The sequence below is a fragment of the Patagioenas fasciata genome, chromosome 19 (assembly GCF_037038585.1).
Source record: "Patagioenas fasciata isolate bPatFas1 chromosome 19, bPatFas1.hap1, whole genome shotgun sequence".
NCBI lineage: Eukaryota > Metazoa > Chordata > Aves > Columbiformes > Columbidae > Patagioenas > Patagioenas fasciata.
Genome location: NC_092538.1, coordinates 13,155,785 through 13,183,199, shown reverse-complemented (window position 1 = coordinate 13,183,199; position 27,415 = coordinate 13,155,785). Strand labels below are relative to the sequence as shown.

General features: G+C 55.4%; 1 protein-coding gene across 3 annotated transcripts in view; it reads left to right on the top strand.

Annotated features, from left to right (window-relative positions):
- The window catches only part of LOC136110033 (uncharacterized), a 158,347-nt gene that overhangs the window by 95,061 nt on the left and 35,871 nt on the right, over window positions 1-27,415 (top strand). The window contains exons 3-4 of one of the 3 annotated variants that reach the window (XM_071817108.1): window positions 19,716-20,852; window positions 21,288-21,330. In XM_071817108.1, coding sequence (XP_071673209.1) covers window positions 21,310-21,330 — 21 coding nt within the window. In that variant the 5' untranslated portion in view covers window positions 19,716-20,852; window positions 21,288-21,309. Of the gene's footprint in view, window positions 1-11,526; window positions 11,769-19,715; window positions 21,331-27,415 lie in introns of those variants that run through there. The other 2 variants (XR_011741962.1, XM_071817107.1) reach the window with 2 other exon arrangements.

The following is a 27,415-nucleotide window of genomic DNA, read 5'->3' as shown; positions in this document are numbered from 1 at the left end:
AAGGCGCACAGAAGCAGCGTGTTTGCAATCCCACGGTGTGAGGCAGAGTGCTTCCTGCTATTCAAGTGCCTTCATACGCAACTGGGATGTGTATTCCTTCCTGGTATTGTGTGTGAGCTGTGGGGTCCCTTTGTGCTGAGCTCAAGGGAGATGGACAGTCTGTGGCCAAATCAGCTTACTATCTTTGTCCTTCCTATTCGAGTGTTTTTCAACCTCAGAAAACACATTTAGCTTAAAGTACTGGTATTTTTCTGAGTGGTGCCTTTTGATGTTCTCGCCTGGTATTATCTTTCAAATGCAGCTGTTTGTTGGAGAGAAGTGCCCTGCAGCGCCTCGCGTCGCTGCTCTGCCGGGTCCGGATCTGCCGGGTCCTGCTCTGCCGGGTCCTGCTCTGCCGGGTCCTGCTCTGCTGGGTCCTGCGGCTCTGCCGGGTCCTGCTCTGCCGGGTCCTGCTCTGTTGGGTCCTGCTCTGCCGGCTCCTGCTCTGCCGGCTCCTGCTCTGCCGGGTCCTGCTCTGCCGGGTCCTGCTCTGCCGGGTCCTGTGCCGGGCTCTGGAGATGCTGCTCCTGCCCGTGTTCGACCCAGCGCTGCATTTCACGGGCTGCTTGATGGGAGCTGCTCAGCCAGGCCGCGTGTGGAGTAGTGTGGGTGAGACCTTCCCTGTGGTGATCACCGAGCAACACCAGCTAAAGGCTTTGATCAAATCTGCTTTTGTTCTCTGCTTGAAGACTTGTTTTTCTGGCAAGTGTTAATAATGTCTTGTTCTTTATTTTTAGTGGACCATAATAAACCTGAGTACATAGAAAGTCACCTGAGCCATAAACATTTGAATGTCCCCAATGTCTGCCTATTTCATAAAATATAATAGCAGCACCAGCGCCTCTCAGAAACCTTCGTAGCCTCCCTTTGCAGATCCTGCAGAGAAAAGGGAGCTTGTTAGATCGTGTTGTCCTATGCCGGCTCAATCAGGCATTATCAGGAACCAACATCAACAATTAATGAGCTCTGAACGCTCAGCACAGCGAAGATGACGCTGATTCAGAGTGTAAATGAGTCGGGATTCCGTACCGTGCTCTTTGCAAGCTGCCCTGCTCTGGGGGTACCTGGGGGTGCTGGGGGTACCTGCGGGCCCAGCCCCCCGGCCCTCCCGCGTTCGGGCGCTGCTGCAGCGGAGCAGGGGCTCAGCGGTTGCCTGGTAACCGCAGCCGCATTTCAAAAATGTACCCTTTTACAGCCAGCTCCCAAACTAATGGCTGTGAAAGGAACAGTTGTTCTTTCAGGATCATTTTCATTTTGTTCTTTCTTAAAAAAAAAAGAAAAAAATAGGAAAAGAGTCTTTCAGTTCCAGCTTTGCTTTTCTTCTCCGCTCTGTTTCCTCGCATCTGGTCCCACAAGGGGGACACTGTCACATGCCCGGGAGCGAAGCCCTTTCATCCTCCTCTCCTCGGGGTTCAGCTGTTATCATTTCTGAATTGCACTCGGGGCGGAAGGAAGCTGCGAGCCCTTCCCATAACGCCTGCATTGTCTTACCTCTGTGCGGATAGTTTGCTTCTTGGAAGAGTTACTGCACGTTGCATCCTCCTGGGGGAGGGTGGGTCGGTGTGGCAGGCAGCAGTGCTCAGTGTCTGTCCTGTCTCTCAGGTGGCTGCTGGTGTCCCTGTTGGACCAGCTGTTTGCTCCTGTCCGCAGGCGGGGCCGGTGCCCGCGCCGTGTGCTGGCCCAGCTCCGCCGTGGCCTTTCCGGCACCAGCGTGGGGTCAGGGGGTTGGCCCACTGAGGAGTCACATCAGTTGTAGACCACAGGCAGAGAAAACCATAACTGCCCTGGCACTGCGCTGAAGCTGCCCTGGCGCTGAGCTGCTGCCGGCCGCCCGTCCCGCTCTACCGAAGGGACAGCGCTCCCCACGGGCCGGCGACCTTGGGGAGCCCGGGGTGTCGTGGTGCGTCAGGTGTCTGCAGCGTTAGTAGGCAGCAGAGTTCATCTTCTGTTTGTTGCCTTTGTCCTGTTCTTTTGGACTTCACTGTGATGAACAACAAATCTATAAAAAGTCTCTATGCATCAAAATAAATGCCACTGCATAAAACAAGGTTGCTGTTCCGTAACACAATTAAGAACAGGTATAATTTGAGCAACATCAGTATTCCTTCAGAAGGCGGTGCTGCATTACAGAAGTGAGCACTGCTCACGTTTGTAAACATCTGTCAGAATTATTTCCTGAGGCAAGGGAGAGCGGCGTGCAGCAGTCTCGTGAATGAATCCGTGTGAAGTTCCAGCGCTGTGTGTGTAAAACCCGCTTACACAAGTGCCACGTTTACTGCGGTGCTTCGGTGGAACCGGGCTGGGGAGGGGCTCACCGGGTCTGCCCGAGCCAGGAGCTGTGATTAACACCTCGCAGACCACCTGCCAAACGAAGCTCTCGTCATCCCCCTCTGCTTTCTGGTGTCCCCTTCAGCTCCCACTGAGGTCCCCAGGCGCTTCTGCTCTGTCCTGCTGTGGTTCTTCAGCATCCCTGCCTGCGGTGTGATTCTTGTAATCGTTGCAATCATTTAGGTGCCCTCCCGTGGTTTTATATGACAGGGTGGGACAGAGTTGGAGATCCGTGTACCCTTGGCACCATTACTGAGTCATTTCCACACCAGTTAACGTCTCCTCCGTGGCAAGCACTCAGGGCATCTGCTCATGACCACACTTCATAGTTACCTTTGGTTCACGTAAATTAACCGCGGTCACTTGAGTGTGCAAAGAAAAACCTTGTTCTGTTACTCATGTGTGGCTGATGTCACATGATGATGCCAACCAAATGTTCAGAGCGTCCCTGAAATATTTAAGAAGAATGAGACAAGGAAATTGCCCATCGTATTTTTAGACTGGTAATTAAAAACATCCGGAGAAACGGGCTGTTTGCACAGTGAGGAGGTGGCACGGGAGGTGCCGCGGAAGAAAGGGATGGGACATGGGCACCATGACAGCCGAGGGAGAGAGGGAGCTGGACAGGAGGGATGGGACATGGGCACCATGACAGCCGTGGGAGAGAGGGAGCTGGACAGGAGGGACGGGACATGGGCACCGCGAGAGCCGAGGGAGAGAGGGAGCTGGACAGGAGGGACGGGACATGGGCACCATGACAGCCGAGGGAGAGAGGGAGCTGGACAGGAGGGACGGGACATGGGCACCGCGACAGCCGAGGGAGAGAGGGAGCTGGACAGGAGGGATGGGACATGGGCACCGCGACAGCCGAGGGAGAGAGGGAGCTGGACAGGAGGGATGGGACATGGGCACCGCGACAGCCGAGGGAGAGAGGGAGCTGGACAGGAGGGATGGGACATGGGCACCGCGACAGCCGAGGGAGAGAGGGAGCTGGACAGGAGGGATGGGACATGGGCACCGCGACAGCCGCGTGCGGGGGCCGGAAACCGCGACGGGGAACGTGGTGTGAGAACAGAGCTGGTGCGAACCACGGCAGAGGAGGCAGGGCTACCGAACTCTGCACTGGTAACGGGAGGGGATTGCTCTCGGGCTCAGCGCGTGCTCACGTCCTCTTAACAGCAAGTTCAGAACCAGACGTTCATTGTTGGGTTTTTTCTGCCTGTTTGCTTTTAATTTCTGATCTCCGTTCTGGATGGTTGCAGCCATCTGAACCTTTGGGTGCATTAATATTTTAGAAGATGGGCAACGGGAGGCTGTGAAATGTCAGTTATTTTTGAAAAGCAAAAAGGATTTGCTAGTAGGTGAGGGGCAGGTGGTTGTCTCAACTCAGCATTACAACAGCAGGGATGACGCCGGCTCCTGTCTCCTCCCCTCCCGCATTTGATTCCTTGGCAAGCTGGTGTTGTGCTCCAAGGGTCCTTATCCGGCCCGCAAACGCGGTTCTGTGCTGATGACAAGTTTCCCTTTGCTCCTCAGATGAATCAGTCTCTTTAAAACACAAGCACTGATGTAATAAATCAGAAAGGGAGGGCTGCACGCCCATGTACTGCGGCGGCTCGCTCCAGACAAGCGGCACGGAGTCAAATGGCACACGACCCATCGCCGGCGCTTTCAGAACACTGGAGTCAGGCCTTCCAAGTCCACACTTAGTGTCCTTTTAGGAGCTGTTCATTCATCAGAGTGTTTCATATTACCTGACAGGAAATTATATTTACGATGCTTTTAGCTCCATTTGGGACATTTTTTTAATACTACTTCTGGGATGTAAATTATTTAAAAATCATCTATTTAGTTCTTTACATGAAGAGATGAAAGCTTAACTGAAAAGCTTTCCTGTTCATGGCAGCCTTAAATTCTGCGGGAGATCTATGTATTTTTGCTTAATTGAACACCTACAGAAAAAGAAAGAGCTTGGCCTCATAACATTTTTAGGAGAAGTGCATGTTAGATTTATTTAGCCCCATTGACTTTTGAAATACAACCGCTAATAGCGTCTGTTTAAATATTGTCCTCCAGAAGGGATAAAACATTTTATCACTGGGCATTAAATTCACCAAGAGAGCATTTTACGCACCTGTGTCCCTTGCGCGGCTCCGCCGCCGCGTGTCCCCAGCGAGGAGCAGGGACGAGAGCCCCATCCTGCCGCGGGGAGCCGGGCTGGCGGGGCTCAGGACAGCGCCGGGGACCCCCCGCTGCTCTGTGCCCGTCCGAGGGGCCCACGGCCACGGCGTGCGCGGCACGGGGCGACGGCTCGGAGCCTGGTGCTGGCCGAGCGGAGGTGCCGGGACACCGCGTTAGGGGAGAGGGCCAGGCCTGGGGGTGAGGGCCAGGCCTGGGGGTGAGGGCCAGGCCTGGGGGTGAGGGAGGCTCCCAGCCGGGCACGCCTGAGCTTGGCTGTCCGAGAGCGGACCCTGCAGCTGTGGCACGGGCTGTGCCAGCTCCGTGCAGCCGCGTCCCCACCGCCCGCCTGCTCTGGTGCCAGCAGCACTTGTCCTGCCTGGCCCTGTCTGGTCACACAAATGGATACTCTTCTTCCTTAGCTGATATTTTTGGTAGCGTATGATTCTTTCGTCTTGGTAATTCTTTCAAAGAAATAATGGGAGCAGTGTCGGAGCAATCCTTGAACTCGTGGCATATACACATCAGACATAAACAAGCTCCAAGACGCAAGCCAAACGGAGCTGAAAAGTCCCCAGGCAGGAGCGGTCTGTGGGGACCGTGTCCCCGAGCGGTTCCAGCCCCAGGCTGGTCCTCGGCGGTGGGTGTGGGATGGAGCCACAGAACTGGCTGCTCCGAGAAAAGGGACCGACCCCGCTGCACAAGAGAATTGCAGTGAATGGTTTTGACGTCTTTTACATCCAAACTACGTCTGTCGTGGATAAGAGTGTGACAGCTTGCTACATATTCACGAATCCGGGTTTTCCGTCGTGGCAGTTGTGCCTGGGGAGCGTGGGGTGTTTCCCCAGTCGCGTGCCGGACCCCGTCAGCGCAGACGGGGCCGGGGGCACAGCCCACACCGGGGACCTGTGCCCGGTGCCCGCCTTCGCACGGGTGCGCGGGAAGCGGTGCTGGCAGGTGAGCGTCACCGCAGCTGCGCCCGAGCCCCCGGGACTCCTCATCCTAATTAGCATCGACTCCCCTCTCATTTGGGGACTTTGTTGTCTGTGAACTCATTAAATTGTGACCTGCATGCAAGACTTGCATTTATGTTCTGGAAAAGTCAGCATATTTGCTGTGGGTTATTATACTCCTGGGGCTGGAGTTGTTTAAATGCATGTGATGAGAGGACTGCTCAGAAATATTTCAAGTAAGAACTATAAAAGCAGGTTCCAAGGGTACTTTTTTACAGCCAGAATCTGTTCTCTTGCCTAAATGCGACATACTAAAAAGGCAGCATTCTGTTTATAAAACCAGCGCGGAATCTCAATGCCTGCACTCGTTGTTCCTGATGAATAGGGGTGGCCACAGCGCCGATGGAGCGTGCTTGGAGGTTGATTTGGCTCAGTTGTTGCTTTCTTCAGGAGGCCTTGGCTGTCCTCTGTGCCGCACTGGGTTCCGAGCGGTGCTGGTGCCGCGGATCCAGCAGAGGTGCAGGTGTCGCGGCCGCAGGTCCCGCGGGGCGCCGGGGGTGCGCTCAGACCCAGCGCCTGGCACCGGGCGTTCGGGAGGAGGCTCCGTCTGGGTACGGCTCCGTGTGAACAGACGGTGGTGTCCACATGAGCGAGGGAACAAAGGTGCTTTTCATCCAGGAATAGAGTTAAATGAACTCAGTTGTAAGGCACGAATCGACAGACAGCAGATGATCAGATCTTTGGGTTCAGTGTACGTTTACACTGAGCTGTGGTATCAAAGAACATGCTCTCGTGCTTTTCTTTAAGACAAAATGATTTCAGAATTCAGCAGATTTTAAAACTCGGGATTTTATTCCCTGTGTTTCAGGGACACAGGGAATAAAAAAAGAATTAGAATGGGGAAAAAGAAAGCACAACATGATCATCCTAGAGCAGCAAGATGGTGATCAGGCAGCTGAAAAGTCCCCCTGAAAATTCATGTGTTGTGGAAGTATAAATGACTTATGCAGAACCATTTCCCAATACAACATAAAGAGGAACCCTTATTAAGAGATGAATCTTGTTGTCCTTACATGTGTTACCCTCCTGGAATATGAGCGTCCTGCATCTTCATTGCCCTCCTGAACACCTCTATGTGTGTTCTGTGCAACAGCCGCAGTTCCACTGGGACCGTCACTGCACTTTGATGTGTTATTCTGCCCCGTTCTCCTTTACCGTTTTTTCCCCCTCCTCACTTTTAACCCTGAATATGATGTTATTCTGGGATTTTGTTTTTCTTCAGAAGTCCTCCAATTTGTTTCAGTTGATGAATCAAGGACTCAGGCTTTGTTTTAAGCACTAATTGAGAACGTGCTTTATCCTTAAAATGAAAAATGCACCGAACATCCTCGTGGTGCCACCGGGGCTGAGGGCGTTTACGTGATCTATGGTTCCGCTCCGTTGTGCAGCTGCCGCACAGCTTTCGACCCTGTTCTTGGGAGAGAAGGCAACAGCTATTGCACAACCCAGTGCGATTTTAAATTAACCAGGCGACGTTCAGCGTTTGTTGCAGTTTGTCTGTTGATGCCAACGAGCGCCGCTCTGGTCCCTGGCTGGGGTTCGCGTGTCCCGTCCGCCGCCCCGCGCTGCTCTCACCACCTCCAGCACACAAACGGCCTTTGGAGAAAACACAGTACTGTGGATTCCAAACATTACTGATGTACCCAAACTGGGCTGTTTTGGTCTTGAGCTCAAGCGCTGGTTCTACTGGTGAAGCTGGGGTGCTGATGGGCTTTGCTGTGCGGTGGAACTGCAGGTGGCGGGGTCGGGGTCCCCTGAGCAGACTGTGCTGCTGTGCGGTGGAACTGCAGGTGGCAGGGTCGGGGTCCCCCGAGCAGACTGTGCTGCTGTGCGGTGGAACTGCAGGTGGCAGGGTCGGGGTCCCCCGAGCAGACTGTGCTGCTGTGCGGTGGAACTGCAGGTGGCGGGGTCGGGGTCCCCCGAGCAGACTGTGCTGCTGTGCGGTGGAACTGCAGCTGGCGGGGTCGGGGTCCCCTGAGCAGACTGTGCTGCTGTGCGGTGGAACTGCAGCTGGCGGGGTCGGGGTCCCCCGAGCAGACTGTGCTGCTGTGCGGTGGAACTGCAGCTGGCGGGGTCGGGGTCCCCCGAGCAGACTGTGCTGCTGTGCGGTGGAACTGCAGGTGGCGGGGTCGGGGTCCCCCGAGCAGACTGTGCTGCTGTGCAGTGGAACTGCAGCTGGCGGGGTCGGGGTCCCCTGAGCAGACTGTGCTGCTGTGCGGTGGAACTGCAGCTGGCGGGGTCGGGGTCCCCCGAGCAGACTGTGCTGCTGTGCGGTGGAACTGCAGCTGGCGGGGTCGGGGTCCCCTGAGCAGACTGTGCTGCTGTGCGGTGGAACTGCAGCTGGCGGGGTCGGGGTCCCCCGAGCAGACTGTGCTGCTGTGCAGTGGAACTGCAGCTGGCGGGGTCGGGGTCCCCCGAGCAGACTGTGCTGCTGTGCAGTGGAACTGCAGCTGGCGGGGTCGGGGTCCCCCGAGCAGACTGTGCTGCTGTGCAGTGGAACTGCAGCTGGCGGGGTCGGGGTCCCCTGAGCAGACTGTGCTGCTGTGCAGTGGAACTGCAGCTGGCGGGGTCGGGGTCCCCCGAGCAGACTGTGCTGCTGTGCAGTGGAACTGCAGCTGGCGGGGTCGGGGTCCCCCGAGCAGACTGTGCTGCTGTGCGGTGGAACTGCAGCTGGCGGGGTCGGGGTCCCCTGAGCAGACTGTGCTGCTGTGCAGTGGAACTGCAGCTGGCGGGGTCGGGGTCCCCTGAGCAGACTGTGCTGCTGTGCAGTGGAACTGCAGCTGGCGGGGTCGGGGTCCCCTGAGCAGACTGTGCTGCTGTGCAGTGGAACTGCAGCTGGCGGGGTCGGGGTCCCCTGAGCAGACTGTGCTGCTGTGCGGTGGAACTGCAGCTGGCGGGGTCGGGGTCCCCCGAGCAGACTGTGCTGCTGTGCGGTGGAACTGCAGCTGGCGGGGTCGGGGTCCCCTGAGCAGACTGTGCTGCTGTGCGGTGGAACTGCAGCTGGCGGGGTCGGGGTCCCCCGAGCAGACTGTGCTGCTGTGCAGTGGAACTGCAGCTGGCGGGGTCGGGGTCCCCTGAGCAGACTGTGCTGCTGTGCGGTGGAACTGCAGCTGGCGGGGTCGGGGTCCCCCGAGCAGACTGTGCTGCTGTGCAGTGGAACTGCAGCTGGCGGGGTCGGGGTCCCCTGAGCAGACTGTGCTGCTGTGCAGTGGAACTGCAGCTGGCGGGGTCGGGGTCCCCCGAGCAGACTGTGCTGCTGTGCAGTGGAACTGCAGCTGGCGGGGTCGGGGTCCCCTGAGCAGACTGTGCTGCTGTGCAGTGGAACTGCAGCTGGCGGGGTCGGGGTCCCCTGAGCAGACTGTGCTGCTGTGCAGTGGAACTGCAGCTGGCGGGGTCGGGGTCCCCTGAGCAGACTGTGCTGCTGTGCAGTGGAACTGCAGCTGGCGGGGTCGGGGTCCCCCGAGCAGACTGTGCTGCTGTGCGGTGGAACTGCAGCTGGCGGGGTCGGGGTCCCCCGAGCAGACTGTGCTGCTGTGCGGTGGAACTGCAGCTGGCGGGGTCGGGGTCCCCCGAGCAGACTGTGCTGCTGTGCAGTGGAACTGCAGCTGGCGGGGTCGGGGTCCCCCGAGCAGAGTGTGCTGCTATGCGGGAACGCGTTTGTACCGGGGCTCTGCCGCTCCTGCCTGGTGCTCGGGCAGGAGGGTTGAGATGCGCCATCATTGGGTTCTGTATTTATGAAACATCATGAGAAGGAAGTTGAGCTGAATACGTACAATACGTTGAAGTGTAATAAAGCCAACTTGAATGGGTGTGTTATTGCAAAGCAGACCGTTTAAATGCATAACATTTTCACATTGCCCGACCGTGCGGTCCTGTGACAAATGCAGGAGTCCTGGTCAAGTATGACTCGCAGACCCCGTGGCTGAGCTCCAGGGCCCGCAGCGTGGCGCCCGGGGTGGCTCACAGGGCCCTGGGCGCAGCGCGGCTCCCTCGCGCGCTGCACAGGACTTGCCCTCCGCTCTGCTGGTTGGTACGATGATGATTTTCTTTAGAAAGTGGCTGGAAGTGTGAATTTAGTCTACTTATTTTTGATGTCCAGTGAAGCTTTAGACAGCAATTTAATAATTATTATTGCTATTGTACAGCTGCTCTCTGGAGGAGCTTAAACCATGTCAAAAAGGGAGCCAACATAATGAGTCTGACGGAATTTCAGAGAGAGCGATTAAATTTGGGATAATGAGTTCTGCTGAATTTTTAATGTTATTGTAACAATTCACACTACTGCAGCCTGCTCATCTCGGGACTCAAACCGAAATGCGCCGTTGGGAATTGGGCCGTGCAGACATTTCCTTCTCCGAGTCTACTCCTCTTGACGAAGCAAGAAAAAATAAGACAAAAGGCACCTACAAGTTCTGTTGCTCTCTCTCCCGTCTCCCCTCTCCCCTTCAGTGTTCTCAGTGTTCTCGGGTCTCCGGGCCGTGCTGTGGCTGGGCGTCCCTCCCAAGCTCCGTGTGCGCCCCTGCAGACCCCAGGCAGGGAGGGTCCTGGTGTCTCCGTTCCGCTCCCTCCCCGTGGCTGCAGAGAAGGCCCCGGCAGCCTCCGAACAAAACCTTTGTGTAATAATAAGTGATAAATGCTGCCTGCGCATGAGCGGGAGCAGCCCGTTCTGGTTTTCCCGAGTCAGACACCAGTGCACAGATGAGCTCCAGCGCTGTGGCCGCCTGCCCGAGCGCTGAGGCGGGAGCGGCGCCGCGGGGCCGGTGCGCGGACACGGCGGGAGCCCCGGCAGCTCCTGCTGGTGGGAACGTGCTGGCTCGTTGCTGGGCCCGAGCAGAGCTCAGAGCCCACGGGTGCTGAGAAGGGCACCTTTCGGTGGGGAAGCGTCACTGCTGGGCTGGGGTGCCTGTTCCTCTGGGCCTCTCTCCCGGCAGGAACAGCGTCTCTGGTGGGTATGGAGAACGGTCATTCTCTTATCTCGCGTGTTGAACAATGTGATATAATTAATAGAAGTAATGACAATTTATTCACCGAATACCAATTAGTGTTCAGCTTTCTAAGGGAACAGAGATGGGGAATGGAGAGCAGGTTGGATGATACCACATAAAGAAATTACTTACTTGATATAAAAGACATTAAACAAGTGTTTCATCCACGAGAGGATGAAAACTAAAGCAAGCTTTATGGAAACCATAACTGTTTCCATCTGTCAGTGGCTCATTCTTTAATGGAGACACGAGGGACTGTAGTTGGACACAAACCCCGGTGCTCACGTCACCACTTCACGCACGAGTTCACTGTTCGGGGGATGCGGGGTTTCTTCATTCGAGAAGATGCGCTGGTGACAGAAAGGAGAACACACACCGACTCAAACCTGTCGCAGCAGCACAGGAGAGGCAGCCCCAAAGCGCGGTGCGCTCTGGCTCAATCAGCCCGCCCAGAACATCCGTCGCTGAGCCCATCTGTGAAATGTGGCAGTTGAGTTGCATTGGCGGAGAACGAGCAATAGATCTAATGGTTGCTTAATCCGCTGTGTATTTTTTAATGGTGTGCTGGAAAGCCAGGGTGAAATCCAAACTGCCTCATTTATTAGCTCGGTATTAGGAAGAATGAGGATGCAATTAGGATTTGGAAAAATGAGGTTAAATACCCATTTCCTGATACAGAGCTGCTGAGGCTCCTCCCGTTCCACGTTGTCCCCTGGGCGGCCGCGCTGTCATTGTGCAGGTGACACGGGACGCACGTGGAGCACCCGAGGAGTTGGTGTCAGGCAATGTGGCTCAGAGCGGCAGAGCCGGGGGTCCTGTTTGCTGAGGCCGGGCTGCCCGTGCCCTTGCTGCTCCTCGTTCAGCCGGCCCCCTTTGCAGTCCATCTCGCACCAGCTGTGTGACAGCTGGATGGTCTTCACTGCCACCCTGCTCCCGCTCCGCGGTTCTTCCGCAGCCCTTTCTCACTCTCACTTTTCCCTCAGAACTGTTTCCATTAGTCCTGTGGTGCTCTGGCTCGTGAAGAGGACTCGACGCGGTTACGAGAGGTCCGAACCACCGAGGCTCCTGCTCAGCTCCAGCACGCACTCATCCCCCGCCGCGCCGGTCACCCCGCTTCTTTCTGGGTGCTCTGAGCAGAGAACGGCGTGAATGCGCTCTGAGTGCTTGAGCCAGCTTGGGAGTGCGTATTCCTGGGGTAAGCAGAAATGGACAGAGGAGAAGTTCTTAAGCTGGTCCTGCTAGCGGTACATTGGTTATTTCCCAAGTGCTGGGGTGAACTGAAGCAAACTCTGCAAACCCTGCCGTACCCTGTTCCTGCCCCTGTGGAACCGTGACGTGACTTCGGTGTGGAGTCGGGAGCATTGATTTGCAGCAAAGTACCGCGCTCCCTTAATACATCCCTAGCATTCCCTTTGAAATAGCGGTGAATTGGCACAGTGTTGTCTTGCTGATGAAACTCAGCAGCTAATTGCTCCCCAGATAAAAGGCCTTTCCACTAAGGCAAAGCCTTTGCCCTTGAGAGCACTCTTAGAAAAGTATTTTTTCTTGAAAAATATTATTTCAGAAATATACTTACTTTGCACTGTGTGTCCCCCTGGTAAATGGAGCATGGTGTTGTTCAAATGCTCTTTGAAAAGCATTCTTGAGATAAGGTCATTAGTATATAAAAATGGTTTCTTAGCAGAGGCAGCTTCTGTTGGAAAACCTTCGTTCGTGGTAGATTGGGAGTAATTAAGTGCAATGTAATTTAATGACTCAAAACAACAAACAAGCTTTAGCGTAGCTGTTTATGAACACGCAGCTCTCCTGGGGAAAGCTCCTGATCTGGCAGGATCGCAGAGCGTGGCAGCGAGCAGGGGCCGCGGTGCCGGAGCTGCGGCAGCTCCCAGCAGAGCCGGCGCCCCCGTGTGCAAACGTGGTGTGTGCAAACCGTGGTGTGTGCAAACGTGGTGTGTGCAAACGTGGTGTGTGCAAACTGTGGTGTGTGCAAACGTGGTGTGTGCAAACGTGGTGTGTGCAAACGTGGTGTGCAAACGTGGTGTGTGCAAACGTGGTGTGTGCAAACCGTGGTGTGTGCAAACGTGGTGTGTGCAAACCGTGGTGTGTGCAAACGTGGTGTGTGCAAACGTGGTGTGCAAACTGTGGTGTGTGCAAACGTGGTGTGTGCAAACTGTGGTGTGTGCAAACCGTGGTGTGTGCAAACGTGGTGTGTGCAAACCGTGGTGTGTGCAAACGTGGTGTGTGCAAACGTGGTGTGTGCAAACTGTGGTGTGTGCAAACGTGGTGTGTGCAAACGTGGTGTGTGCAAACGTGGTGTGTGCAAACTGTGGTGTGTGCAAACGTGGTGTGTGCAAACGTGGTGTGTGCAAACCGTGGTGTGTGCAAACGTGGTGTGTGCAAACGTGGTGTGTGCAAACGTGGTGTGCAAACGTGGTGTGTGCAAACGTGGTGTGTGCAAACGTGGTGTGTGCAAACCGTGGTGTGTGCAAACGTGGTGTGTGCAAACTGTGGTGTGTGCAAACGTGGTGTGCAAACGTGGTGTGCAAACGTGGTGTGTGCAAACCGTGGTGTGTGCAAACGTGGTGTGTGCAAACCGTGGTGTGTGCAAACGTGGTGTGTGCAAACGTGGTGTGTGCAAACCCCAGCGGTGCAAACCATGGTGTGTGCAAACGTGGTGTGTGCAAACCCCAGCGGTGCAAACCGTGGTGTGTGCAAACCGTGGTGTGTGCAAACGTGGTGTGTGCAAACCGTGGTGTGTGCAAACGTGGTGTGTGCAAACCGTGGTGTGTGCAAACCCCAGCGGTGCAAACCCCAGCGGTGCAAACCCCGGTGCTGTGTGTGGGGCTGGTTGGGCTCATCCTGACCCCGCGGTTCCCCTGGTCTCTCCTGCTCTCTGCGATCCTGGGAACAATCACCTGCTGGTCCCTCTGGTCTTGCTTGTGGCTGCTGGTCTTGGTCGTTAATCGGAGTTGCTGGTGTCACTAAAATTAATACCTGTCCTAATCCTGTGTGTGCCGCTCAGTGCGAGTTGTGGGGTCCCACCCCACAGCAGAAAACCAAGCGCGATGAGAAGCGGTCTTTGCAAGGCTGCTAGCGGACGGGGTCTCCAGCGCTGCTTTCCTCAGCGAGGACGTTCGGTCAGTGCTCTGGTGCTTTTCAGCGCCTCTCAGACACCGGTGGAGATCAGAAGTTAACTTCCATGCCTCTTCTATAGCTGCTTTATAGTTAATTTCTCTGAACCAGTTTGTTTTTCTGCTGCCAAACACTTCAAGGCGCGTATGTAAATTATCAACATCTGAAGCCTTCTTTCTTCAGAGAAGGATACAGGGCAATCATCAGATAAAAGTCATTACATATTCAGAGCTATTCTGCTGCACTGATAATAAAGCATTCTTAAGGGAAAATGACCTTTCTACAATAGGCTTATTAATGTCAGGACTTCAGAATTGTCTTTTCTCATTACAAGTCTTACCAAAAACATTACAAAGAGTGAAGTTTATGATCTTAGAGATGGTCAAAGCACAACTGTTAAAGACATTTTCGCAGAATGTTATTTATGTAGCCCATTTTTTGTGGTTTATGTGGCAAGTATTGTGAGTCAACTGAACTCTGCGTTCATGGCTCCTTTCTGTGTCTGACCTCATTCTGGAAACCCCAGGGAGGTTTCCAGCCCGTGTCCCTGTCCCGTGTCCCTGCCCCGTGTCCCTGCCCTGTGTCCAGCCCCATGCTGCCCTGTGTGTGTCCCAGCCCCATGCTGCCCCGTGTCCCTGCCCCGTGTCCAGCCCCATGCTGCCCTGTGTGTGTCCCAGCCCCGTGCTGCCCCGTGTCCCTGCCCCGTGTCCTTGCCCCGTGTCCCTGCCCCGTGTCCAGCCCCATGCTGCCCTGTGTGTGTCCCAGCCCCGTGCTGCCCCGTGTCCCTGCCCCGTGCCCCATCCAGGACCCGTCACACCGCTGCCGCTGTCAGTGCTCAGGAAGGGTGTTCACATTGAGTACATACCCAGCTGCAGGTGTTGGAGCTTTGAACTCGTGCGCAACTCCATCAGAGCTTCATCGCCTGACACGCTGGGAGCTTCTGTCCCCAGGACGGGTCTCAGCGAAGCCCAGGAAGCTCCAGGAAAGGTTGAGCACGTGCAAAGCTGGTACAAAACGGGTTTGGTTGGTGGAGTTTTGTTTACTTATTTATTATTTTTTAGTTACATGAACCAATTTGTGAAAGCATTATTAAAGTGGAGAAGACGATCTGAAACGTTTTAACTGAAATGTGTGACAGGCTTTAGCAAAGGGAAAAAAAAAAAGGTGGAAAAAGATTAAACCGTGACTTAATTTCCCAAGTTTGTCTTTGAAAACTTTGATGAGGTTGAAGGTGAGCGTGTTTGTGAGTTACAGTGGTACCTGCCAGTGACAGCCTGCTGGGTCTCTGTCGTCAGACGCTCCTGCACGGGAGGAGAAGGCGACTGCTCCCCGTGTGCAGGCGTCCTCTTGCGTTCCGGTTTGAGCACCGAGCTGCGGGCGGCTCTGCCGAAGCGCCGCGTGGAACTTCCCTCTGCGTTTCGGTTCCATCCTGCCCTGGCGCGAGCGGTGCTGCTCGTCCTGGGCCGTGGCAGCCGCAGTTCAGCCCCGTGTGCCTGCACTTGGGCATCTTTCCAAAATCAATATTTTAAAGAAACTCAAATTATTCCTCCTACTGGAATCATGATTCATGCAATGATAGCATCAATATTAATACAATAATCTAACTTTAATTTTGGTTGCTAAGTAACCCATCATCCCCCACAGAGCAAACTGGACTCAAACCAGAACAACCGAAAATGGAGAAAACTTACTGTGAAAAAGCAGATGTTGATGGGGGGAGCATGAGCCAAGCAGCAGTTCCTGCAGAACCGGCCCAGCTTTCCCGTGATCCGCGCTGTCGGTGCTGCAGCCGCGGTGCCGAGCGCCGGAGAACGCGGCAGCGCTGCGGTGGAAGCAGCGCAGGGCAGGGCAGGGCTGGGCAGGGCTGGGCAGGGCTGGCCCGGGCTGGGCTGGGCTGGGCAGGGCTGGGCTGGGCTGGGCTGGGCAGGGCTGGGCTGGGCTGGGCTGGGCTGGGCTGGGCTGGGCAGGGCTGGGCAGGGCTGGGCAGGGCTGGCCCGGGCTGGGCTGGGCTGGGCAGGGCTGGGCTGGGCTGGGCAGGGCAGGGCTGGGCTGGGCTGGGCTGGGCTGGGCTGGGCTGGGCTGGGCAGGGCTGGGCAGGGCTGGGCTGGGCCGGGCTGGGCTGGGCTGGGCAGGGCTGGGCTGGGCTGGGCTGGGCAGGGCAGGGCTGGCCCGGGCTGGGCTGGGCTGGGCAGGGCTGGGCTGGGCAGGGCAGGGCTGGGCTGGGCTGGGCTGGGCTCCCCTGCCGCTCGCTGGGGTGATCTTCACACCGAAATGTGAAATCACAGCCCACGGGTCCACTCCGCTGTACAGGCCATGTCTGGGAGATTTTTCTGCTTGGAACGTGGGCCGGTCCGAGTCTCCAGGGGTCAGGCAGGTTGTCACGTCACAAACGTCCAGCGGCTGCCGTGCTCGTGTGGCCCGTGACGGGTGCAGCGCCCGCAGCCGCCGCCGCCCGGTCTCGCTGCCGTGCCCGGCGCCCGAGCGCTCCGGTCCCCATGCTGCTCAGGATCAGCAAGAAGTTGTTAGAGAAAAGATGGCGGGGTTGAGTTGGTTTGGTTTCTTTCCTGCATGCTCTTGGAAGACCAATTCGGTGTTTTTCTTCTGGGGAGCTGCTTTATGAGAGAAATCCCAGAGAGCTCCATTTCTGCTGTTGAAGGCTTTCTAATGGATTTCAGTATGGCCAGTTTAGAAAGATGTGCCTTGATGTGCAGAGAGCTGGGAATAACAGAAGGGAGGAAAATTGCCACCGCTCCCACGGAGCACCCGTGCGGAGCTGCTCCGGGGCCGGTGCGAGCGCAGCTCTGCACCCAGAGCTGCCGAAGGGCAGGAGCGGTCCCTGCGCCGTTTGTTCACACAACTGCAAACGAATTCTGCGTGTCCTTTCCCTTCCCCGCAGGTCTCGCTCGTCCTGCCAGGGTGGTTCCTGGGGGTCGGCTTCTGCTTCTTTCCTTCCTCCAAACCATCTGTTTCTCACGGTTCCGATTCTTCTGCAGCTATTTATTTCTCCTTTGAAGGAATGTAGAAATCAGACCTAAATAATCTGCTTGATTTTTATCTGAGACAGCTGTGTTGGAACAGAACCCATCGTTCAGATCTGTTACCTTTTACACAACAGAGATAAATTAATTACAGGGCTTTCCCCTGACATCCCGACTCTCGCCTGCAAACGTTCACATAAAAGATGAATTGCAATGAGATTCTCATTGCAGCTTGATGAATTGGCCTTTTCACTTCAGGTGCAGCACAGTCTGCTTCATGGTCAACAGGTTTGTTTGGGCCCGGCCATTTGTATTTCTCTCCTTGAATTCAAATCAAACACCTGCTGTCGAACTACTTCTCTTGGTTAATCCATTATTTTTCACTGCCTGCTGAATTTTTCACTTTTCCAGGGAGTTCACGCCGCTGGTTTGTCAGGGAAACTGTTACCCAGCAGCAGCATCTTCCTCATTTTCTGTAGCGGAACATTGCAAACCTGCGGCTGCCTGGAGCGGTGGAGGCTCAGGAGGGAAAGGGGATTGGAAAAGCTGTTGTCTACAAAGAAACAGCGTCAAAACAACCGTCCTCAGCAGGTGCTGTTTTACAGAGGAAGAACATTGTGTTTCTTGCTCGCAGCTCCTGCCAGTTTATCATGTTCATTTGCCTGTATCCTTAAGTGTCAACATCTTGATCAATTTTATTGCACCTGCCCGTGGTCAGAACATTACTAATGGTGGCCCTGATTGGTGTTTAGGGACAGGAATCAGTCATTTGTGATGACCTAAGTGAAAACATCAAAATGTCGGTAGGAAAATGGTAGCCATAGTGTCAAGCTGTCGTTATTTATGTGGCAATGTTTACTTGTACATCTTTTCTGTGCGTCCTAATGCTTCCCAGGCCACACTTACTTTGCTGGGTTCCCCTGGTTCTACGAGGTTTGTGTGCCTCTGGAAGCATTACCAGAACAAGGCGCCGGGGCAGGTGGTGCTGATGGTCGCCGGTGATGCTGCGTCAGGCGGCAGCGCCTGTTGGACCGTGTGGTTCCCTCCCGGGGTGGCGTCCGGTGGAGCCGCCCCCACACACCCACACATTTTTGGGGACGTAAGGCTTTCCAGAGTTCCCTGGCCCCCTTGTCTGTCTGCTCGGCCTCTCCATTTCGCTGAGGACAGGGCAAACATCTGAAAAACGTGTTCTTCTGTGTAACCGTTGTGTGCAGATGTGCGTGCAGATGTGCATGCAGATGTGTGTGCAGATGTGTCTGAGGCTCCTACAGCCAATGCTGTGTGCTGTAATCACCTGTGCTGGAGGCCTGGTGGCTCTTCCGGCTGGCACTCGAAGGGACCTCGCCGTGTGCTGGAGGCACGGGACCGTCCCTCCTGGCCACCGGCGCTGCTGCGGGTGCCGTTCTGCAGGAGGCACAGCTGGACAGACAGACGGACAGAGACAGCTGGACAGACAGCTGGACAGACAGCCGGACAGACAGCCGGCCACCGGGACGGTTGGCCCTGCTCCTGCTGGCTGGGCTGGCACTCTGGCTGTTCCCTCCCGCTGCTCCGGTTTGTCCCCAGGCTCCCGCCCCGTGGCTCCGTGTCCTGGCACGGCACGGCTGCTCCAGACGGCTCCAGTCTGCGGGAGCCCGGCAGGGACGGCTCTCACAGAGCTGCCAGAACAGAAAAACCCCTTGGGAATTCTGACTGCTCCACCTGCAAGGAAAACTCCAACCGTGAAATAGAACCGATCAAAACATCGCTCAGCCATATGGGCACAGAGCAGCACGGCACCCTGCTGGGACGCGCTCCCCGCGGCCTCTGGTGCCGATCGTCAGCGCAGCTTAGGGCAAAGCTGAGGCCTTAATGCCCAAAGCACGATGCGCTCCTTTGACCTTGTGAATTATTTTCATTGCTACTTTGGCTGGCGTCTCCTTCGCAGGTTGCTGAGCTATAGGCAGATGCAACAGGAGTGGTGGAGACGGCTGATTGCAAGATACACAGCGTTTTTCCACAGTATGTGGGAAACGTGAAGGTTTTGAAATCACAGGATGGTCCTGTAAGAAACACCTGGTCCTGTGTGAAGGCCTTTCCTACGTGAAGAGGGAGGATGTCAGAGCAGCGGAGCCGCTGCCCTGCACGGGCTGCGTCCTCGGCCCGGGATGCCCCGGGATGCCCCGGGATGCCCTGGGAATGCCCTGGGATGCCCCGGGATGCCCGGGATGCCCCGGGACTGGCAGAGGCTTCTCCTTTGGGGCCTGCACTGCAACATTTTCTGAAACCTATTACATGGTTAATATCTGCAAAGCTTGTGATTTCATTGTTTGATATAATTTTATTCAGTAAAGCTGCCTCGTTGCATAAAGGTCTTGGTATTTAATATTTAATAGCATGAATCCCACGTGAGCGCTAGGCAGAGGATGAAAATTACATTTTAAATTAATGTGCACTCCAAGCCAGCTCTTGTTTCTTTCTGCGCTTTAAGGCCAAGAGCCGTTTCCAGCGTAGCACCAGCTTCCGGAGCTGATGTCCGTATTCTCCTCTCCAAAGCGCCTCGTTACCAGACGCGCGGCAGCAACTGCTCACGTGCTGGAGCAGGGGCCCGTGGAAGCCCGATTCTGGTGGCGCTGGCCACACAGAGTCGCTGGTCCATGTGGCCGGGTCTCCTGCCGGCGCTGCAGCTCCTCCCAGAGCTGCCTGGTGACTCGGGACACAAGGAGCTGATCAGGGGGACGCGGGTGCGACTGCGGTTCCCGGGGGAGGAGGGAGCTTTCCCGCCGCCCCAGCGCTGCCCCTCAGCTCACCGACCAGACCCGTCTCATCGTGAGGCGAGGGAGACACATCCCAACAGGCTTGGAGCTTTGTCACTGGCGGCCAGGGAGCTCCCGGGGCTGTGGCCTTTGAGTAACGTGGTCCAGCTCTTCAGCAAATCTTCGGGTGTTATAAGCGTTATAATGCATACAGCTCTGGTGGAGATGCTTGGCTTGCAGTGTTTTGGGAGACGGGTCAAACATCAGCATTGAAGGATGCCATTTTTTCTGAAAACATTGGCCAATGTGTTTGTTTCTCCCGTGCAGGTGAAGACAGTAACTCCAGCGGGGTGCCCTGCGAGCCGTGGCCGCGGAGTGGGACACCGGGGTGCACGGAGCGCCGTCGCTCCTCCGTGCCGGCCGCGTGTGACGGGGACGTGCCCGTGTCCTCGGCGGCGCCTCCCGCGCGGCGCCTCGTCCCTCACCAGCGCGGCGCAGCCAGGGACGCGCAGCAGCAGCTTTGAACCGCACGTCTGGCGCAGGGGAGCGGGGAACGGGCCTCGTGCACCCGCTCTGTGCTGCGGCAGCGCCTCTCGGGCTGGGTGCTCAGGAGCCGTCAGCGTCCATCAGATCGAGCCAGATCTCCGGAGGATTTCAGCGTGCAGCACGTACCTGCTGTTTCACATTCTGTTACACATTGGGCTATTTATATCGCCGCTTTCACAGGAGCCGAATTCGGCAGTGACTCCTTATGTCTGGCCCCAGACATTTACTTAGCAAAGCACACTTAGAAATGAAACAAATGCTATTTTACAGCCCAGTCTGGCGAACACTCAGCAGCCAGTTTGGTACTTATCGCTAGGATTACACCAAGTGCCTTCAAGATCACTTCCTGAGTGAGCTTTATTTATATGCTGTGAATAGCTGTGCGCGTCCAGGCCGGGCGGGGTCCCTCGGTCTCGCCGCAGAGGAGAGGCCGGAGCAACCGCGCTGTCTCTGAGCTGCTTTGAAAGCCTGAAGTGCTCCACAAGGAAGGTCACGCAAAGCGTTTCTGTACATTAATCCTTTGAATGGCATTTAGAATTAACCAGCTGCATCACAGACTTTTATGACAATAGCAGAGTCAGTGCTGGAAGTTTTGCTCCCACGTGGTTTGCAGCTCTAGCGCTATGGAGACGTTTGAGAGCGCAGGAGCTGCTGCAGAGAATTACGGTGGTGTTCTCTGGGGCCTCTGTGCTGTGGTTCTGCCGCCTCCCGTGGTGGGGAGTGACCCGCTGCCCTCTGAGCCCAGCTGGGCCCCGTCTCCCTCCACACCTGCCAGCGGGCAGCTGGCTCCAACGGCTCTAACGGCCCTAACAGCTCTAACGGCTCGCTCCAGGAGGTGGATAAAGAGCAGGGGGTGACTCAGCCTCCGTCCTTGTGTCCTGGGTTTCTGTGGCTGTCTGAACCCCTGCAGAGATTTGGGTAACTGTGACCGAAATCTGGCACTGTGCTGGTGGGGGGCTGTGGCTGCACTGTTTAAAGCTCTTCTGGAGACTCCACAAAGGCTCAGACTGGGCTGTCTCCAGAGCTTTCTTGCTCCGAACTCTAGGAGAAGACTTGCTTAAATGATTATGTTGTCACCCTCATTTATTTTCTTTTAAAGACTGAAACATACTTGATTCGGTGGGGTGGGCTGTTTTGTGATCGTTACTGTTGGGGTTTTGAGGGGAAGGGGTTGGAAATGCTCCGCAGAGACAGGACTGCCTTCTGCACGTTCAGTTCTGGGTGTTTTGGTTTCCATGAGGAGCAAGGGACCGATACCTGCTATGCGAAGTGAAGTGTGACCTGACGTGTCTGGAGCACTGGGGGTTTCCTCACATCAGGGTGATGGTGATGGATGGTTCCTCTGTTTTTCAGCTCCGCAGAGAGGCGTTTCTCCATGCGCGACGGCCGCCGGCAGGTGAGCGGGGCAGCCGGTCCGCTGGGGTGACGGGGCTCCCTGTCTCCTGCCCCGCTGAAGCTCAGACCGCGATGGCTTGCGGAAGGCGCGCGCGCGCTGTCAGGGTGATGGAGGCGGTGAGGTTGTTAAAGGAGGACGCTTTCTACTTGTGAAGTTGCTTTGGTGTCGCAGGAGGCTGTGTTAGCTCGTGCTGGCCACCCCATTGCAGGGACGGAGGAGGCGGCAGGTAAACCACGGGGGCGGGCAGCAGAGCCCAGCGGTGTTTGTGGGGAAGGCGGGAGCCGCGGCTCGGGGTGGACGGGTCCCAGCGCGTGCTGGCTCCGGAGGGCTGCTCCGAGCTTCGGGGTGTGCAGCACAGCACCTGGGGGGCCTTTCCCTGGTTGGTTGTGAAGTGCTGAAGTTATTCTGCGTCTGGCTGCTTCTTCCTGTGCTCTGTTATGGGGCTTACGTCCCCTGCCGAGGGAGGAGAGGCCTGCGGCTCGGGGCTGGAATGTGAATCCTGAACTCGAGTGTCTGTTTCTCGTGAAACTGGGTTGCAGTTGCAGTTTGTATAACATCACTCTTTTCAGAAAGAACCCTTCCTTTCCCGTCCTCTCCGCTTTAACCCTTTGAGAGCGCAGCGGCATTCGGAGCAGGCATGGCCGCTGCCCACAGGTGTGCGGCCGTTCCTCCTCTTCCAGTGGCTCTGCAATTAAAATAGATCTCTACAACGTAACACAACCCTCTCTAACGAGGCTGGAGTTAATCAAGCTGAATTTATTAAGAAGATCTTTGCAGTCAAATGAGCTCATTACCAGTAGGAAGAAACTTAGTTTAATATCTGATTTTTAGAAGCTTGAATAATTTTAGCCATTGACTTTATTGTCAGGCCAAAGCACTATTTCAATTATTATCTCTGATAACTTTGGAGGACATCTGTAAAGTTCCTTTCCATGGCTCCTACTTCAAATGCTGCTGCAGAGATGAAAGGAACAGGCTTAACCCAGTGAATAACTGATAACCCAGAAATATCACTGCCTTGCCTCGGAACATCAGACGAGAGCTCGTCCCCCGAATGTAATCGCCGTGTGTGCTGTCTCTGGCCTTCGTTGGAGGCGAAGCTCTTTTATGATATTCTGTCACTTATGACAGCTCCTCCAGAGAGTTCATTAGGAGGAACATTAATGTGGCTGAATCGAGGAAACTGCTTTTCCTGACATAATGCCAACATACATTACGACGCGGTGCCGCGGGGTGGGGGAGCTTTATGGTTGTTTAATGCGCGTGTGTGTTGCAAACTGCATCACTTTTTAACTCTCTCTGTAAAGCGGTCTCTTCTTTCCGCGTTGCCGCCACTATAAATATGTGTAATGGGGTGCCTGAGCAGCTGTTTTGTTCAGCAGTTATCTGTGGTGATTATGTATTCATAGGGTAGAGTTTCCAGCACTGGAGAGCTGCAATTAATCTGCACTGTGCTTCAAACCATCAGAGTGAGCACTTGGGTTTTCCCCCTACTTTATTGCTCTTTCTCTGAGCTCCTTGTACATACAAATCTGTATTAGGAGTTGAGGTAAAGAGGCAGTGGCACAGCAATAGCTGATGGCTCCCCCATCTTCCATTGTTTCCACCGCTGTGCTGTGCAGGATTAGCTCGCTGGGGTCCGAGGGCAGGACCTGGCTCGGGCCCAGTCCCGCTGGGGTGGGAGGGTCGGTCCCGCTGGGCCAGCGGCGGCCGCGCAGCGCGGAGCGCGTCTGTGTGTGCTCCAGAGGAACGGCAGCATGCCCTCCGAAATCCACAGCAGTAACAGCAGGTGTAAGAACCGCCCTCCCGCCTGCTGCCGTCAGGTTCACCCCTCTGGCTGTGGAGTGGATCTCGGTGGGAGGACCTTGTGGCCGTGGCCCGCGCGTCGCTGGGGCCGCCCCGCCCCGTCCCGCGTGCTGGCGCGGGGTCCAGCACAGGCAGCTCCGGCTCCAGCGCCCTGCGCGGCGCTCACCAGCACGTCGAGGCGTTGGTTTGCCCCCCCACGTCTAACGATGTCAGGAAGAGGCAGCCAGGTTATGACTCTGTTCTTAGGAAGGTTGGTGTAGGACAGTGGAGAGGTTTCCAAATGATTTTGAACAGCTGTTTATTTCCGTGAGCAGCCTGGATTAGCGTCCCGTATAGCCGATGAATGTGCTGGAGCAAGTGCATTGATTGATGGTAATTTCAGGATGTGACTGGGAGTTTGCTTAACTTAAAAGTGTTTAAGCAAACAGCTTAAACAAAGCTGGTGTTGTGGGCATTTGGCAGCCATGGAGTTTGGTTCCAGTTCGGAACAAACAGAAAAACCCCATATTTGCTGGGCCCTTAATGTGTTTAAATGGTTTTGCTTTGTTGCAGTAAAGTTATTCTGTTCAACTAAACCAGTGCTTCGTTCAGCTGTATTTTACGTGAGTACTGGTATCGGTGCAGCACGTAGGGCTGTTGTGTGCCATCTCATGCTTTCTGGTGATTTGGATGATAAGGCGAGAAAGAGGAGAAGGATACAGAACCGCTATCAGTGACCCGGCGCGGGGCTCCCCCCTTGGCCGTGTGTGCTGACGGGAGCCCCCCCGTGTCCCTGGAGCCCTCCGCAAGCGGAACTCTCGCAGATAAAGCAAGCGATGCGCTGAATGCACAACCGTGCGTAATTCACGGGTGCTGGAGCCTTGCGCACCTCTCGTCACGAACCTGCGCTCAGTAAGCGCGAGCACGACTCCTTTGTGGACAGGGATTTCTGTGCCTTTCTGTTCTTCTGTTTTGTAAGACTTGGACATCAGGCCCTACCAGGAACTGAAAACTGACCGTCAGGAAGCTTGTTAGCAAGGTTAATGCTTAACAGACACGTCCACTCGTACATACTCGCGTTTAAAGTAAAGAAGTGTTTGTGAATGCTTGAGTGGCTTCACCTTGAAGGGTGATGTGAATAAGTAATGGCAAACTGGGTTTCCCTTGGACTTGCGCGCTCGCCCGTGCGTCGCAGGAGCGAACCCGGCGCCGGAGGGAACAGAAACAGCGCCGAGGGCGGGGAATGGGCGCGCTTCTGCGTCCTAGGGACGGGGTAAACGCGGCGCCTGGACTCGTGTTGGAGAGGAAACAGACATAACCAGAACCTACCCGTGTCTGTCCCCATCGGGTGGACGTTTCCTGCAGGGAGGAGGACAAAAAATGGTTAAAACTCCGCTAATATTTACTTGGACTAATAGAATGTTGTGCAACAGCACCCGAATTAAAATCAAGATTGTAATTATTAGGTGGTTCATTCTGTTCTAACAATGCAGAATAATTAATTCTTCTTTTTCACGCCACAAATAGTAATTAAAGAGAAATATTACAGAGCTGCACCTGTTTTTCATTATGTGGTTGCCACAGTGAACAAACCAAATCTTTTATTGATGGGAGCAGCCAGAAGTTGAGTGAAGAGCGTGAACACCCCTCCGAGGGTCCCCAGAGACACGGGAGAACCTGCGGTTATTCAGACGTATGGTGGCACACACTGGTTACCAGCAGCTCCGGCTGTGGTTGTGAGCCCTGATTTCCCCTTGGCCTTGAGCTTTTCTACACGTCCCCAGCTTGGTTGGTTATTGCCCCCTGTAGTGAATCCCTCGTGACAGGGATCCCTGCCACATCCAAGCAGTGGTTTGAAATCCCTCTGCCTGAACAGTGCTTGGATCACTAGGCTCTATTTCACTGTGGTTTTAAAACAAGTCACGGAGCTGATTTGACACTGAGCGTTTACACTTGGTCCCATATTCCAGTCCCAGAGTGTATTTGTATGTCTGGTTGGTGCATTGGTAGTTTGCCCAGTTCCCGATCGCAAGGACACGCGCTGCCCCTCGTTGGCCATTACCTGTTGCTGTTCTCCTTTTGTGCGTGTGTAAATAGATATTGATAGTGATTAACGTGTGTGTCTCATAAATGATGCATCGCTTTGACTCTGCAGGCTGCGTTGAGAGCAGTGCAGAACTGCACTCGAGTGTAGCAGGTGTGGCGGTAGCGCTGGCTCCTCGGCTCCTGTTCCTGCGCTGGCGGGGAGGAAGCTCCGCGAGGGGAGCGCGACCGGGACACAGCAGCGAGGCCTCTTTGAGCAGCGGGCAGGGTTCGTGGTTGTCCAGCAAGGAACCATGTCAGGAGTGTTTTTCTTTATAGGCTCTAAGAATGGATAATTTGCAAAATGAAGATTAGAATTAGAAAATTCATTCTGGTTTGTTACAGTCGTTCTTCCTTGATTCCTTGGCGCTGCCCTTGGCAGCTGGGCAGCCCTTGCCGGGCTCCAGCCATTCCTCCTCCCTCGAGGAGTTTTTAAAGCCTGGAAAGGTACAAATCCATGAAAAAATCTCATAACTAAAGGTAAAAAATGTGGAGAAAATGTGACCTGTTAATAGGGGATATAGTCAAACATTCACGTACATATTTGTACTGCGCTATGCCATTAGCTTTTCCAGTTAATCTGCTTTCTCTGCTAATGGCTCTGAGCAAAATATGTTCCCAGGGTAGTTTACAATAAAAATTAGTGCTGTGTCTTGGCCTATAACTCTTCCTCCACAGCTTGGGGGACTCAGCCACGGGTGCCATGTGGTGGATGGGTGCCCGGATGGGGGATGTGGCGCTGTGCAGGTGGACACGGCCGCTCCAGAGGAGAACCAGGGACCCAGAACAAGAACTGAGGACGTTTCTTCCCCCCCATCAGCTGAAGGGACCAGGGCTGTAAATGCCACAGCGCAGCAGGGGTTGCTGGGTCTGCCTGGAGCTGGAGCGTCTGGGGAGGGGGACAGGCAGAGAAGGATCAAGACAGGCGATGTGTGGAGCTTCAGGTTGTGTTCTGATTTGGAATGCTTGATTTTGAAATCTCAAAATGTTGTCAGAAATGTTGCCTTTCCCTCAGCTGTATCCGTGTCCCCTGGGTGCTGCAGACTCAGCACCAGTTGTGCCATTGCCACTGAGCCTGGATTTTCCCTACAAACCCCCAGTGCAGACAAAGTGGCTTCCAGTTAGGCACGTCTGTCCTGCCAGGGTCAGCACACCGGTGTTCGCAGGAGCACAATCTAACGACAAATGCTCAGCTGGAGAAGTCGCCGAAAGCGAATGCCAAAGTCTGTATCGAGCTGCAAAAGGTGCCCGTCCGTGCGGTGCTGGAGGCGTCAGCTCAGGGCCCAGCTGAACACCTGGCTTAGCAACACGGAGCAGATTGCGAGGGTTTGCAGTGGGATGCCAGAGCGTGAGCCCCAGGTCAGTGGGACCGTGCGGGCGAACGCCGGTCGTGCCACACGGTGATCGTGCCACGCGGCGGCTCCTGCGCTCGCCGCTGCTTTCCGGGGCTCCTGCGATCCACCCGCTTTTCCGTGGGCCTGTAGAAAGTGATCATGTCCATGTCCTGCCAAAGGGACCCTGTCATGAGCAAAGCCCTCCATGTTCCGTCCGCCTTCTCAAAGTGGTAACGGCGTGTGCAGCCTGCAGCACCGTGCCGTGTCTGCGTGGGTCCTTGTAACAGATGTGCTGAGGCTTGGAAAAACTTATTTTAGATAAGCCAAATAATCTTTTCAATTATCTTTGCTGAAAATATTGTATTTCTGTGGGCATTCAAGAGCGTTATGGCATAAAATACCAGCCTAATTATCATTATCTTCTCTATTATGTTTGCTGAAATATTTCTTGGAGTTGTCAAATATGTGTCTGTTTTGTTATTGGGAAGGAGTCTTTAGACAGCTGTGTATTTTGTTTTGTGATTGTGTAATTTGATCTGCACATTTGATCGCAAGATGCTGGATCCGAATGGGCCGCAGGGCAGCCCGCGCTGGATGGCGAGGGTCGGTGGGTTCTGCGGGAGCGGGTTCTGCGGGAGCGGGTTCTGCGGGAGCGGGTTCCGCGGCCACTCCTGCCCGCCCGCCTTTCCCGGTGGCTGCGGGACCGGCCGGGTGGGTGTCCCCCCCCCCCCCTCGCTCTGCGGGGCCGGGTGGGTGTCCCCCCCCCCCTCGCTCTGCGGGGCCGGGTGGGTGTCCCCCCCCCCTCGCTCTGCGGGGCCGGGTGGGTGTCCCCCCCCCCTCGCTCTGCGGGGCCGGGTGGGTGTCCCCCCCCCCTCGCTCTGCGG